At 38.9% G+C, this 15,855-nt stretch overlaps 1 protein-coding gene across 3 annotated transcripts; it reads left to right on the forward strand.

Moving 5' to 3' along the window:
* The first annotated feature begins 1,008 nt into the window (after positions 1-1,008).
* On the forward strand, positions 1,009-14,584 carry TMEM33 (transmembrane protein 33). 3 transcript variants are annotated; one of them, XM_052682524.1, is made up of 8 exons: positions 1,009-1,076; positions 1,163-1,227; positions 2,168-2,262; positions 2,710-2,897; positions 4,068-4,135; positions 4,903-5,036; positions 6,661-6,744; positions 8,317-14,584. In XM_052682524.1, the coding sequence occupies exons 2-8, from the start codon at positions 1,171-1,173 to the stop codon at positions 8,444-8,446; spliced, it is 756 nt and encodes a 251-aa protein (XP_052538484.1). In that variant the 5' UTR covers positions 1,009-1,076; positions 1,163-1,170; the 3' UTR covers positions 8,447-14,584. The 3 variants fall into 3 exon arrangements, with proteins under 3 accessions (XP_052538484.1, XP_052538483.1, XP_052538485.1); XM_052682523.1 differs by having other exon boundaries at positions 1,027-1,227; XM_052682525.1 differs by lacking the exons at positions 1,009-1,076; positions 1,163-1,227 and adding an exon at positions 1,747-1,977.
* The last annotated feature ends 1,271 nt before the right edge of the window (positions 14,585-15,855 follow it).

A 15,855-nucleotide genomic window follows, 5' to 3' on the forward strand; every position in this document is an offset into this window, starting at 1 on the left:
ATTCTGCATCTACACTTTAAAATGTGTTAATTAGCACAAAGTCTTAACTTGCTTGTAATGGTTATGATATTTGAGACCCTATCAGCTGACTTCTTTTGCTCCTTCCCTGTCAATGTATTTCATTATGCATTCTCCTGGTGCCTTCCTGAGTCTGTTCCAATCAATCTTTAAGTTTAATCATCACAAGCCAGAAACTGATTGTGGCTGATCGTTCCAACAGCCTCTTTCCCCAAAGGATGTCTTTTTCTTTCTTTTTTTCTTCCTGCTGAAGAGTAATTAAAAGCATCTGGGAATGATTAGAACCTTGAGCAGGTGGCTTGCATTTCTGGAATCTGTCACCAGGAGGGGGAACCTGTAGCACATCTCTGAGAGAAACCCCAGAGCTCAGACCAAGCCAGAAGGCAAAGGCTTCCATCTCAAGGTTTTTTATTTGTCTTCTTTTGCTGGATAGTTGCTTCAGCGGAATTGTGCTCCATTCATGGACCTCTAACCAAGCATAAAATCACGTGTGGCTCAGATCAATTAAAAAATCAATATTAAGACAAAGAACGTATCAATGAAAGGAGCATTAATCTCTTCCGAGGCCTTTCAGATGGCACGTGCTACATATTACAGAGTGAGCGGGAGAGTTGTGCCTTGTGTCGTCCAGCTCTGGCTTCACAACAGCATTGCTGATGTGGTTCACGCAGCACCAGCTCTATGGGGAGCACGCAGAGCAAGCAGGGAAATGAGCACCAGGCCTGGAGGGAACGGCAGAGCCGGAGGTGCCATAAGAGAGGATGAATGCCCGCCGTGCTGATGCGCCGCGTGCGGTGATGTCATTGCACAGGCGAAGCAGCTCAGGGCCGCAGGCGGGTACCGCGCCCCGCCCCGTCTCAGGGCACCCGTGGGGCGCAGGGCTCGGAACTCAACGCCGCCGCGGCTCCCGGCGAGGCCTTGTGACGTCACGAGCCGGGCAGCGTGACGTCAGCGAGCCTACATTGCCCGGCAGGCCGCACGGGGCGCTGGAAGTGACATCAGGCCGCATCCGGGGCAGGGCCTAGCGGAGCGTGGGATCGGGGCCGGCGGCGCTCGCGGTGCGTCCCGCGGGGCCGGGAGCGGAAGGCGGGAAGCGGAGGCCGTCCCGATCCCAGACCCGGCTGAGGCGCTTCTCTCTCCGCAGGTGCGGCCATGGCGGACTCTACGCAGAACGGACCCGTGCAAGGCGGAGCCGGCGGCGGAGCCGTGGTGAGCAGCGCTGGGCCGGGCAGAGCAGGCCCGGCTGTGCGGGGAGGGTGGGGGCACGGAGCGGGGCCGGCTGTCCTCGGTGACCCCGCGGCCCCGGTGCCGGGAGGGAGGTGCCGCTCGGGCGAGGGCAAAGAGGCTGGGAGAGCGGGAGGCGAGAGCGGGCAAAAAAATAAAAAAAAAAAAAAAAAAAGGAAAAAAAAAGGAGGCCCTGGCTGCAGTCAAACACAAAGTGAAGCAAACGAATGTGGGAGCAGGACGGATAACCCACGAGGAGTGCGGCTGGAAGGAGGGCAGCGTTCTGATGTGTGTAACTGAAAGCGTGCCGTGGTTTGTTACAGCCTTCGTGGTGCTGGGGCTGTGTAAACCAGGGAAGGGGACCGTGGTTAAGCAGTGCTGAAAAACAGGAGAAGTGCTGGAGTGTTGGGAATTCCATTTATTTATTTGAATCCATGACCTTTTCCCTTGGAAGCAGTCATGTCAGCTTCAGTTTGCTACTTCTTTCTTCTCTTGCATAAGAAGTGTGGTGATCCTAGGCCTAGCTGCTTGCAATTTCATTTAAAATGAGCCCTGGAGCGATAGATACAGCAGCCAGTTTGGTCTGAAGAGGTTGTGTGAGAAGTTCTTGAAGCTGGCTACCCAATGAGATTGGTCTGTGTAGAGACACTCACTGCCTCTACAGAGGATCTCAGTGCTGTGTTTCCTTGTAGGATACAGAAGGCCTCAGAGTGAAAAGGCTCCATTTGCAGTCTGGTTAGTACGTTGAAACATCGTATGAATCTAGTATCATGCAGGATGAAAATACTCCTTTTTCTTCAGGCAATAGTTTGATCCTAGTCAAGGCTGCCATTTAATACTGAAGGAAGAATGTTCCTTGTATGCAAATATTAAGATACCAACTTATTTGGGGTTGTGTTTTTGTTATTGTTATCTTTTAATGTAGCAATTTCTGATGGCTAACAAGTTGGATACAGCAATGTGGATTTCCCGCTTGTTCACAGTTTACTGCTCTGCTTTATTTGTCCTGCCTCTTCTAGGGTATGTATTTTAACATTGTGAAACAACATTAAAAATTTGTAAGTGACTACATTCTGTTTTCATAGAGTAGTTTCCCAAGTAAGGGTAACTTTCTATTATTTAGTTTGTTGGGTTGGTTTGTGAGAAAAGATTTTACTAATTTACTTATTTAAGATTGGCTTTAAGCATTTGTTGGTGTGTTCAGAAAATGCTCAGCAATTGTCGAGTACTGGCAAATACTCATGTTTTGATGTAGTTATGGAATAAATAATATATTGAGTTATTTTTACCTTCAACATCTGCATTAAGTCACTGTTAGCAGTTTCTAAGTGTATTTTGGTAACAGTGCTTATGTATGATAACAGAAATATGAAAAGTACTGCACAATTGTGATGCAATTCTCAGGGGTGAAAGGCTTCTGAACAGGGGCTTGGTTCATATGGTAACGTCTCCTCTGATGATTTGCAGGTTGCATGAAGCAGCAAGCTTCTATCAGCGCGCCTTGCTGGCAAATGCTCTCACTAGTGCTCTCCGACTACACCAAAGGCTACCACACTTCCAGCTTAGCAGGGCCTTTCTGGCCCAGGCTTTGCTGGAGGACAGCTGCCACTACCTGCTGTACTCTCTTATCTTTGTGAACTCCTACCCTGTCACAAGTATCCTTTGCTTGGGTTGTCTTGGTAACATTTTAAAATATCTTAAAAACTTGATTCTTTTCATTACCCATGCCACATCCCTGGCAGGACAAGGGGAAGTGCTTTTAAGCTGAAGGAGGAAGATTTAGGTTGGCTGTCAGGGGGAAGTTCTTTACTATGAGAGTAGCAGGGTGCTGGAACAGGTTGCCCACAGAGGTTGTGGATGCCCCGTCCCTGGAGGTGTTCAAGTCCAGATTGGCCCTGGGCAGCCTGGTCAAGTATTAAATGGGGAGGTTGGTGGCCTTGCCCGTGGTAGGGGAGTTAGAGATCCATGATCCATGATGTCCCTTCCAACCCAGACCATTCTGTGATTCTGTGACTTAAAAAAAAATAGAGTATGTTTACTATTCACAAAACATACTCTATGTAAAGTAGAATTGATCCATGTTCAGGTTAATCACCTCTGTACATAATGCACTGCAGTCTCTGATCCTTATCTTATTTTCTCTTCTGAAACTTAAATTCAGAGAATTCTATAACCAATCTTACATGATCCTTTAAGAAAAACTGATAACTTTCATTTATGACATTTATGACTGGAGCAAGTTTATATATAACTTCTCTAGAAGTAAAACATATGTCGAGATGCAATTATTCTGTAATAGCTGTTCTGGATAAGTAACTAAACATTCTGCAAAAAGGGCTTATTCCTGTGGCTCATCAAAGCTGATATTGAAGTAGCTCTTCTTCATGCTGTGTTATGTGTATGCTTGATGTCCTACTCTTAGAATGCCCCTGGCAGAGGAATGTCTATGTCCTTGCTCTCTGAACTGCTGGAAATTGCATGTTCTTTGGTGATAAAATGCATTTTGTAGCATCTGTTTATAAAACTGTGCTATGTGTACATGGTGGATTTTAAGTAGTAACCTTACCTGTCTTTCATGTAGAAAGAATGCATTTCATTAGAAGCAGGCAGGTGTGTAATCATGGTGTATGTTCTACTTCTGCATACATATGTATACACTGATTTTAAATAAGAAAAATGCATAGCAAAGAAAGATGTAAGGAGAAAATGGAACAGCTATAAATGTGTCTTACTCGAGTATTGCTCATTCCAGCCGACCTCTTGCATAATATCGTGGGGAAATGATACACTTCTTCGGTCTTTTATTTTCCTTATTCTTGCTTCAGTGAGTATTTTCCCAGTTCTGCTGTTCTCTTTGCTTCATGCTGCTACATACACAAAGAAAGTTCTTGATGTAAGTATGGCATAGTATACAATGTGATTAATACCCTTGGTGCACGTGGGATTTATAAGCAAGTTTGGGAGTTGCAGCTGTGGTTTCCTTCAGCTACGATAGAGGAGTTAGAGTGAAACTGTAGTATGGAATCTTGGCACAGAATCTGAGAGGTCTTCTAGTTTCTTTTTCTTATTCTGTTATAACTCAGTAATATGCTGAAGCTGACACCAATTATTTCTCTTTAAACGGTTCTCTTTGAAGGAGGCCACTAGTGCGTAACAGTGGGGTTCAAACTTCTGACCTGTCTTCTCAGGCTAAACCATATGCTATGAAGTCAAATGTTCCATTTCAGTGGTGGAATAACAAACCTCAGGGTGAAGCTAAGAAGCAAAAAATAAAACAAAATTGTCAAGTGAACCATCTGCTCAATATACAGTCTTCTACAGCTTAATGCATCTCCAACATCCAGTATATCCTGCCCAGGCCGTCTTGCTACTGTAGGCACTTCATCCTAGTGGACAGAATAAGGCTTCTGGCCAGCCCTGTGCACTTAAACATAGAACGTGTGCATGGGGAATTTACAGCACGCTTTATTTTTAATTAAGCTTTATGTGCCTATGGTTCCTGAGATTATTAATGGTTATTCTGATGGGGGCTCCACACTTCTTGAAAGTATTCTTTGCAGTATTAATTTCAATCACTTGCTGAAATGACTCATAAATGGTAGATGTTAATACTACTTTATGCTGAAGAAATGATATGGTGGTTTTTTTCTTTTCTTTAAGGCACGAGGCTCAAATAGCCTGCCCTTTCTGAGAAATCTTCTAGAGAAACTGAATGCTAATCAACAGAATATTCTAAAATTCATTGCTTGCAATGAAATTTTTCTGATGCCAGCCACAGTTTTTATGCTCTTCAGGTAAGAATTATCATTAATATTTTCAGAATTAGGAATTTTGTGCATGAGATTATTTTTTGTACTTAATTCTGTGGGTTACAGGGATCTCTGTGTGTATAGTTGTCTGTGTATCATGAAATCAAACAGCATTCATTCTGGTATAGTTGGGCACGGAAGAAAAAACAAAACAGCTCTCCCTTTCATAGCATTCAGTATGTTAAATTTTGGACAGTGTAACAGAATATTGATCTTTAGCCCTACTGAAAAGCATCTGTTTACTCTTGCTTCTAGTTTTAGATCCCAAAAGTTTAAGTGGCATGGAATTTCATGGTGCTTGAAAAGTGCAAGGAGGAGCAGGTTATGTCCTCTCCCATGTTACTTCTGACCACAAACCCGTATTTATTCCATCTGGGTTTGCCTGCTTTGTTTGTGTGCAGCCTGTTTTCATTTTGGAGATCTTAAGAACGTACATGTTGGAATCCTACTGAAGTCACATAGACATAACAGTCTGCCAATGACTGAAGTTTGAGTTGTTTCCTTTCAATACTTGAAGATGGAATATTTGCATTATGCATGTCATAGCGCAGTGAGAGCATTTGTCTTGAGTGGTCTCAAAGGCAGTAGAAGGGAAGCTTTATTTTCTTACAAGATGATAGAATGCATCATTTGTCTCCATCTTACAGTAGGGCAGCTGAACATTTAAATGCTTAAGCCCCGATGGATTGTATTTCCTTCAAAGGCCACTTAGCAACTGATGGATACTATTTGTTTCCAGCATCTGAAACATTTAATTGCTCTAAAACTTTGGGGCGAAGATCTTTGTGTTTTTCCTCTCTATGCAGAATTCAGTGTGTGGAATGGAGCTAGTTGATAAGTCATCTAGTAGAAACTTGTAACAGATGATATACCAAGTGTAAAAACAGTATAGAGGTTAAATGAAACTGTGGTGGAAGTTTAGAGAACAAACTGTTGAAGCCTGTTAAATTGCTTCTAAATACCATATAGATGCAAGACTTTGCTTTTTCCACTCTGGAACTATGATATGGTGACACAGATTTTTAATATTACATTATATAAAGAAGCTTCAGTCAAGTAAGCTCAAGATGTTTCTGTGCTTTGCTGTGTCTTGGTTTGCAGCTCTGTCAAATAGAACAGCAGCTTTGTGAAGTACAAAAATCTCATTTCAGAGTAACTGGAACAGTTTAATTAGTGTTAATATATGAATACATAAATAATAGTCTCCATTATGTTCTAAGATTTTTTTTAAAAGGTACTGTAAGTATAGTGCTTCTATAACATGAACCATGCTGTGAGCTGAAAAAGCTCAGTGTAACTGGACTACTCAGATCAGTCAATTTTCATGCTTGTCCAGCAAGCTTTTCCTTAATACCAAACTACTCTGTGCTGTCACTTCTGTGATTCTTTAGCCATCATCAGATGCAGTTATACTACATTTCTTAAAGTTTCTGCCTTTGTAAAGGCATGGTTATGTATGTTTTATGCTGTCAGATCTGGATTGTCTGAACAAATACCACCCCAGTCTGGCTTTTTTGAGCTGGGATAGCTTCCTAGGTTTTCTTAGGGAAAGTCCTGACTCTATTTTATGTAAATCAGCATTAACCTCTGCTTCTCTGTTCTCTTTCAGTGGTCAAGGGAGTCTGCTCCAGCCATTCATTTACTATAGGTTTCTAACATTACGCTACTCTTCTCGGCGAAACCCGTACTGCAGGTAATAACCACATTGATTTTGGAAGTTAGTGTTTAACAGTGTAGTGTTTAAATACAGACATTTTTCATTCTGTAATGGATACATAACACATAATACCAAATCACAGAATCACGGAATTGTAGGGGTTGGAAGGGACGCCCAGAGATGGTTGAGTCCAACCTCCCTGCAAAGCAGGCCCCCTACTGCAGGCTGCATAGGTAGGCATCCAGGTATAGGTCTTTATCTCCAGAGGAGGAGAATCCACAACCTGTGCGAGTGGTAATGATAGAATGTGAAATATATCTGGGTGTGTATGTATGTTTGTTTTAAATAAAAAAAAATTGCCACAGTCCTTTAAAGTAACGTTTATTTCACGTAACTGAAGTCAACTAAAGTGCTGTCCTTGAATGAGAGCTTTCAGAACATGTTTGCATAATTAAAAAGTATGCTTTAGGAGAAGAGTCTTTTAATTGTTCTGCAACCATTTATCAGAAAGATATTTTTAGATTCTTGGTCTCTCTAAGGCTAAACACGTACATGAACAGATATGTGCGAACTTGTGTAATGTCAACTGGAGAGAAAAAGTCCGTGTATGATCTCAAACATGTTCATTACCTGCTTTAAATTTATAAGTAAGGTTTATTATAAGTGAAATAGAGCATTATTGATTTTGTTCTGCATTGACTTGACCAACTTTTAGTGCTTTAAACCTTGAAACTGTAAATATTTCTAGGATTTGCTCAGGAGAATGCTCTTTTGAGACTTCTCTCACGTCAAGCTTTTGTATAGTGTAAGATTTCACTTTCTTATCTGATCACTATCTAATTAGGAAAATGTTTGATAAAATACCAGAGGAGCAGCAGCTTTGGCTGCCATGATATGCAAAGACAGGTTTTAGAATCACAAATTTTATTGCCTCAATTTTCCTTTTATTTTGTAAGAAATCAATCAGTCTTATTACATGTATTAAAAGTGAAGATACTTTTTTGTGTAAAAAAAAAAAAAAGTGCATGAAAACAAACTTCTAATAAGACCAGTTTCTTGTCTTTTTGTAATTTCAAGTACTGCTAGTGTTTCAGGTTTTATTTCTTAAGTGTCTCTTTTTAAAAGCTGAATCTAGAATACAGGGTTGTTTGCATTCTAATGAGAAGCAACACAAGCACTCCACTTTTTCTTGCCTCCTGAATTCTTATGCTATTTATAAGAAATTATCACTCTTCTTTCCGGCTACCTGCAGTGGGTGTTCTGATTTCTTTATGGTGTTTGGTTTTTGTTGGTTTTTTTTCCTGCTTGAATGTGGAATTTTTCTGCTGTCTTTATGTCCTTTACTGAGTTAAAGGTGATTAAAAAATATTAACATTTAGAAAATAAGAATTCTGAAATTCTTGCAGGATGCTGCAACACTGAGTTGATCTAAAGAACTTGCTAACTAGAATTAGTGTGTGTTGTTGTAGTAAATTTTTTAAAAATTATTTTATTTAGAAAATAAATGAATGAAAAGGGTGATTTAGATATTAGTTGCTTCTGGTGAATGCTATGTGATTTTTATTCTGTATTTAAATCTTTTTTTTTTTTTTTTTTTTTCCCCCCCAGGACTCTCTTCACTGAGTTGAGAATTGTTGTTGAACATTTAATAATGAAGCCCTCATGCCCTGTTTTTGTAAGAAGACTGTGTCTCAGCAGCATTTCCTTTATAAGCAGATTGGCACCAACTGCTGCATAGCCAAATTTCAGACACGCATCTATTGTGAACATTATGAGCAGCTGGCACTTCTGCTGATGATTAAATTTCTGGTTTTACACTGATCTCACTCCAGGCTGTATAAAAATGTGTCTTTGCTTTTCTTGGAGACGATATAAAATTTAGCATATCAAAAGCAAGTCATGGAAACTTCAAAATTACTGTGCTATATTGGTAATTGGTGGAAAAAAAGTAGCTGCATTCTATCCTAAATGTACCCAGTCCTGCAGAATTGTTTTTTAGAAATCATTAGTTGTTGGATGCTGATTAAAACTCTTTAAGAGCCTGTGCATAATAGGTTTATACTAGCTGGAACCATTGCTATGGTAGGGTGTCTCTAGCAGGTAGCATTGGTACATACACCTAGGCAGTACATGTTGGACAGTATTCTTCTGCTTACTAAATATATGTAGAATTATTGTCCAAATCACTATATTCAGTGAAAAATATTGCCCACCTTTAATTTAACAAAATTTAAAGGGTATCGAGCTGGTATAGGTAACACCTTTTCAGGAGAGCCTATTTCTGCTAATGTCATTTAAAGATAAGGTAAAAGCTCAGAAGAGTTCTGATGAAGCCTTCTGTTTGGTTGCTGGGAGAAATCTCAAGGCTCTGACCATGGAGAATTCAGTTGTCTTGTCAAAACAGGATGTTTTACCAAGCCAAACTGCTGACCTGGAGGCTTTTCAGACAAAGATGCAATGCTTAAACTTTTAACCATCTCTTAAGTGAACTAATCAATGTAAATGTTGTAACTTTTGGAGAATCATTGCGGATATGTTCTTGTGTCTACACAAATGTGAGACTGCAGTAATTCAAGCATGTCTGCTTTTTAGAAGATTAATCTGTAGCTAGCTCTATATAAATTGTTATTCCAGTTTCTGAGACTCTCATTGTAGTGGGAAATTTGCATAAAGGATTGCACCTGTTTAGGCAGCTATTGAAACAAATTGCTGTAGGATTTTTTGGCATAAATCCATCTTATGACTGATCTGAAGGCAGTATCATGACTACAGAAGTGAATATTAAATTGAGTGCTGATTATGTATTCACCCAGCAGCTGAAAGGTAGGTCATAGAAAAAGAGTGTTATCTGCCCGCATGTATTATCTTTCCATGAGTTCAAGGCAAAGTATTTGCCTTATCTTCTGTAGCTAATATTAATGTTCTAATTGCATAAAATTAAATGGGATAATTGGCCTTTTGTAAAATTCCTAAGGTACTGTGCTCTTCTTCCTTAGTCAGAGAAATGTGAAACACTTCTGAAAACAGTCTCAGAGCAAAGTATGTAACTACTGAGTTATCTTGTTTGCAATGCGGATGTTATTTGGCCTTTTCAGTTGTTTTAGCTTGCTATTTTAGAGCTGTGTATTTACACACTTAATTTTTTGCTCAACCTCTTGGTACTGATAAAGACCTGTTTTTGGTAATCAAATATGATACTCTTTGACTTTGCATCTTGCTTTCTGAACATGATTAGTTATTTATAGAACACTTGCATACTGCATAAGCAACTGCATGCAGTACTGCTCTACTGCTGCTAATACTTGCAACAAGATTCACTATGTGTATATCCTGTAACTTGAGGATTTTATAAAACCTAAAATTTCTACTACAATAAAATGAGTGTTAAATGTAATTTGCTAGGCTCTTCAAGCTTTCTTTTTAACGGAATGTGCTGATACTTGAACCTGGAAGTTGAGCAGAACGCAGTCTTGCGCTTATATGTGTGCACACTTGCCACTGCAGCTCTTGAAATGGGACAACTTAGTATCTTGTGCATCTCTAAGTCATATTACAGAAATTTTTGCCTTCTACAATGCAAAGATTTATTACTCTTTCCTTCAAAACTTAACCCAAGAGTAGGCACTACAGCAATGATCTCAGAGGAGAAATCTAGACCTACTTCTTACCATTGCAACTCTTCAGCACTGTTCTAGACCTTTTTGACTGTTTTTGACTGGTGACATCAGGCTCTGTTCAGCTCTTCACTTTTGAATAGGTCATCTAAGTTCATCCCCCATCCCAGTAATGGAAAGCAAATAAATGCTTTGGTAGTTAGTGTAAGGATAATAACATGTTTCTTGTGAGCAAGTTCTTCTGGTCTAAGAAAACTGTTGTGAATGTAGTCTGCTGTTCCTTAACTATATGCTCTTATTAAATTTGAGTGAGTTGGAACTGATATATTGCAGCTGGAACTGAAGGATGCTGAATCTGAGATCCAGCTCAGTGAAAGGGGAAAGCTGGTTAAAAGGAATAAGTGAATGAAGTTACGGTACAAGTCTAAATGTGGATGTGAAACTTAAACATTTTTTCTGACGAGTAGTATTAAAAATGGGTTGTGGAGAAATATTTTGTCATAAAAGGAGCTTGATTTGGCTAGTGCTGTGCTCTTGGCTTTGTCAAGAGCTGTTTGATGAAACTGAGGCCTGGATTTTGTTGTGGCCTGTTAAAACTTAGAGGAGTGCCTCAAAAGTGTGGTATAAAGGGATAAGCATAATTTCCAAGCAAAATAAATGAGGCAGCTTACGTGTACACTGTATCAACTTTGTTTTTATTTATTGTAGCCTTATGCTGCCTTCCTGGTAAAAGCAAGCTGTCTCAATGCTAACAAAAAACATTCTGCTCATGTGCCTACTTCCTTAATAACTGCTACTACTCATATTACTTCACTGTCAGCAGTTCTCTATAACAGAAGTCTGTGATAGCAGAGAGATGTTGAAACTGACTGTAAAAATGTGAACCCCAAATATGAAGCAGAACAGCTCTTGTCATGGAGAATGGTTGCCTACTAGGTAGCATTATTGTTCCCATTGGTATGAATCACACTGGTAATTGTTCTTATTGTCTAAACTTCCATAAGTTAAAGTGCTGTTGGATAAATTTTTGGGTAGATGCACCCCTTGCTGTGCACAAGTCTGCTATAGATGTGATATTCTAGGATAACCTGTTCTGTTCTCACCTATAGAGGAATAAAACATCAGGACCAATTGGGTCTGTTGGGAGCAGCTATTGCCATTTGGGATTTCTTGCACACACAGTAATCCACTAATGTGCATCCATCTTTCCCTTTATTGTCTTTTAATTTTCGTCTTTTCATTATCAGTTTTGTGCTGTCAGTCTTATGTTTTCTTTCCTTCATAACTGAAATGCTAATTGTTCTATGATGGATGTTCAAAGGGAGCAATATTGGTCAATATATTGCAATATTTTAAGTTCTATGTTAGTGATTTTTTTTTTTTAATTATAATCATGAACTGCTGTTTGTTCTGAAACCTTCTGAGCTGTTAATTTTGTGCTAGTAATGTCCAAACAAACAATTTAGTTGGTTGCTTTGCACAGTCCATGCTGGCCCTTTTTATCACTAGGCTCCCATATTGCCATGTTTGCTGTGCAATCTCTAATTAAGCAAGTATAGTTCTTGTCCATTTTACAGGTAAGAATTGAGGTGTGGGAGGAAAGGTTCATCTTCTGAGGTGATCTAAGAACTCTAGTGGAGGAAACAGTGGGAGGGAAAAACAAAAATTGGGCATTGGAGGCAATCATTCTGGTGATTTGTTGCTAGGTTACGTATGATTTGGTCCTATTTCCAAAAAGTGCTGTATCTTGCAGTGCTTAGATTAAGGCTGGCAAAGACCATAGAAGAGCATGCTCTTTTAAAATGTTCTCAAAAACTGCTTCCTACCTGCAAGAGCTAGGTATGGCTCTGGTGTCTTTCTGTTGAGGGAAGAAATATGTGACAGTGGCATTTCCTGTGCCAGATTTTAATAGGCTATGCTGATCTGTTGCAGTTGTCTATAATTGCTGCATATATTTGTGGTTAAAGTATACTGAAATTATTATCTCTGTAATAGAATTTTTAATGTGGTGTAAGTTTCTTAAAAAATCCCAGGAAAGTCAAACTTACAGATTCTCAAGCTGTCCTTTATTCCAAAGATACGTTCTCAGTATGGATCATGTAATTGAATTTAATCTTAAACGTGGATTCAGAAATATCTTTTTAATGAACCGCTAGCATTACTTATTAAACTTTTTGCAAAAGCCAGCTCTGTGATAATGGGAGATATTGCCCAAGTAAGGGAGTTTCATTGCTTAGCTGTGTGCCATCCAGATGGTACAAACTTCTCAAATGAATTGAGAAATTCATTTTTTACTTGCATTCAAGGACTGAGGCACAATATGCTAATGTAAGGCTCAGAAGGGAAATATAGTTCTCCTGCATATTTGAGAAAATGTGAAGCCCTTTCAAGAAAATCTAATAAACATAATAATCACAGGCTGCTGACACTAAGGAAAAAGCACCTCATTCGCTTGCTCTTTTATGCAGCAATTTACTGGTCCCTACTGATTTTCAAATTGGATCACTGCAGTAAATTATCCATGCCAGTACCTGTGAAGGAAAGCATTGGGATCCATATTTGTTTACTGCTGTGCTTAAATCAGCAAGAATGATAAATCTGATGGTATAAAATTGGAAATACCAAGGGCTTTTCTCAGTGAATGAGCAAGTAACTCCGTTAGTAATTTATTGTGACCCTTCTCACTGTATGTGCTTTGTATGTCAAATATTTATTTTGAAACAAATTAAATTGTTTTCTGTATTGATACAGCTATGGTTTTGTTGATGTTCTTGAAATCAAATTGTATATATATTTTTTTCTGGATGTAAAATACTATCAATGTTACATTGCAAAACAGCGCTTGTGTAAGTTTAGGTTTCAGAGTTTGTGTTCCTGACCAAAATCTTTATATGCTGAATGTCTTAAGTGTCTGTTGTTTTGGTTTTTATTGGTTTTGTTTAGAATAGTGCAGGGAATGCTGAGCTACTGCTTCCTGTTTGCTTTTCTAGATAAAAAACATTAAGCTGCATATTAGAATGAAAAGCTGATCCCTGTTTTTTCAGTCATTGGAACCATTCTGCTTTATACCTAGTGTTTGTAATAACATCTTCTGTGAAAATGTAACCATGTGCTCAGTTTACTGTTGGATTTCCATGCAGATCTTTAGTAGAGGGGGTTAACTGTATCTCTTTTGGCAGTAGTCCTGTCCTGTGAATCTTCGGATGGGTTACTTTGTGTGATGTAATCATAGTCACATAGCTACATAAGAGCAATTGCTGATCTGAAAAAATGGTCTTAGCTAGCACTTACTGCTTGGAATTTATATCTGTGTAATATTTTCTTTTGTAAGAAGTAAGCAAAATCACAAACCAGTATGGTTTAAAAAATGTGATCTTGTGTTATCCTCCTCTTATGGGCTTAGCTCATTAGTGATGGCATATTTAAGTGCTTCTGTTCAACCCCAGCTCAAATCATACAGGCTTTATTCTGTCACTGTTGGCTGCTACTACAGAGTTGCAGGCCTACATTGCTTCTGGAGAAGCAATAGCATGAATTATGTTCTAAGGAGTCACAAAAGATATTACTCTTTAAAGAAAATGGTTAATGGGAGTTAATTTCCCTTTACCTGGAGTTCCACATGCTTGACTCGCATCTCGAGCAGCCCGGACTGCTGCGTAAGGAGGAGAAAGTAGTTTTCTTGAAAAGGGTCATTATATTTTAACTTGCAGTGTGTGCCCCTGTGAATGTTCACTTAATGCACTTTGGTAGTGCCAAAAAAAATGAAGAGTATGTTGCGTGGAGATGATGCATCAGCTAGTCAACATATTTTACAGGATAATGAAGCTGAAAAGCAGAGGTGAAGGTGCACGGCTAGATTATTAGCAGGAGTTAATGTCAGCTGCAGTTTCCATGAAGGGAGAAACAGAAAAGACTGGGGAGAAAAAAGGAAAATGAGGAAGAATTCAGCTCTTAGGTAATTGAGGTATGGAAATTCTATGGTATACTATAAGCTTCCACAAACCCCAATTTACCGTCCATGATTTTGCGATATCGGTATCTTCTGGTCAGCATTTAAATTTTCTAGTTCTAAGTTACTGCTACTTTATTCTGTATGAAAATGAATTGGAATTTTTAGGTGCCACTATGCTGTACAAGAGCAGACAGGCTGGTCTCAATCTACCTGGAGGGAAAAATAAAGCTGTTGTGGGATTATGTGGTTTTGTCCATAATGTTTGAGACTCCTGTAGTGGAAAAGAAATAAAGCTTTACTACGGCCTGTATTGCTACTGGGTTTCATGGTATATTTGTTAAGCTTTTTTTTCCTTTTCATATTGTTTTGTTACCTTTTATGTTAGCAGTGCAGGAGAAGATACCATATGTGCACCTGCATGGGTTTTGTGAAATGACAGACTGAGAATTGTATTTTTGTTCTCTAGAAAATCTGACCACTGTTTTGAAATAACACTTGCCTATTGCAATTCCTTTCCATGTGCTTTTTGTTATAGCAGTTTCAGTTAGAGTCTGACTAAAGCAAAACAAAACTATTGTGAAAATAGCAGAATCAAAGCCATTATTAACAATTTTTTAATATATGGAAATGGGAAGTTGACTTAAAACACATTTCTAAATTCTAGTGTGTTTATTGGTGCAGTACTGATAAAAGTGCATAATACAAAGGAATTTTGACAAGTGAGTATAGTTAGAGCAGCACATATCAGTTCAGTATGCATTTCTTAATTACCCAGTGGTCCTATTCCCAACTCTAATTATTTCAGCTTTAACATTGCTTTGATGCAGCCAAATGGCCTGCTTACCTCCACCCCATTGTACATGTTGGGGATTGATGTTGTATATGAATAGTTACAGCAGCAGATAAATGGCTTAAAGATCAAAATATTACATCTTATTTTTTGCTTCTCATTTGAAAGTGTTTGATTTTTTTTTTTAATAGTCTCTCCCTGCCTTCTGCCAGTCTTCTGTTTGCCAAACATCACACATTTGTAAGGGAAGAATACTTTAAAAAAAAAACTTGCACTGAATAGGTGCTTTTAATGTCTTGCCATTGTACACTTCAAAAGCAGGAGGCAAACTGACTTCACATTCCTTAAATAAAAAAAAATAAAATTTCTGGGGGCAGAAGAGCCAAGCTGCTTTTAATTTGGGGCGTAGTTTGTTCACGTAAGATTGTATGACAGATGGAGCAGCAGACTTGATCTAACGGTACCAGAGGCTTCTTCCAGTCTCGTTTCTACATATGACAGCATATTACTGTTCATGTTGAAAGTAGTTGCTTCAAGAGAGTATGTGTGTAGCACTATTTTTTAAGAGTTTTAGCTAGCTTTCTGATTTAGGATGGAAGTGATTGTTGTTACCCTTGCAAGTTATTTTTCCATTAAAGTTGGAAACTACCTAGGACTTGGTCAGATGAATCTAAATGGAATTTCTCTTTTCTGTGCTAGTTTTATTCCAAACCAATGACCTCTAGTGGATGACTTGCATCTGTGAAGCAATGTACTTTAACTTTATGTACACTTGGATGTATATTGTCTAC

The sequence above is a fragment of the Tympanuchus pallidicinctus genome, unplaced genomic scaffold (assembly GCF_026119805.1).
Source record: "Tympanuchus pallidicinctus isolate F22 unplaced genomic scaffold, pur_lepc_1.0 scaffold2, whole genome shotgun sequence".
NCBI classification, from domain to species: domain Eukaryota; kingdom Metazoa; phylum Chordata; class Aves; order Galliformes; family Phasianidae; genus Tympanuchus; species Tympanuchus pallidicinctus.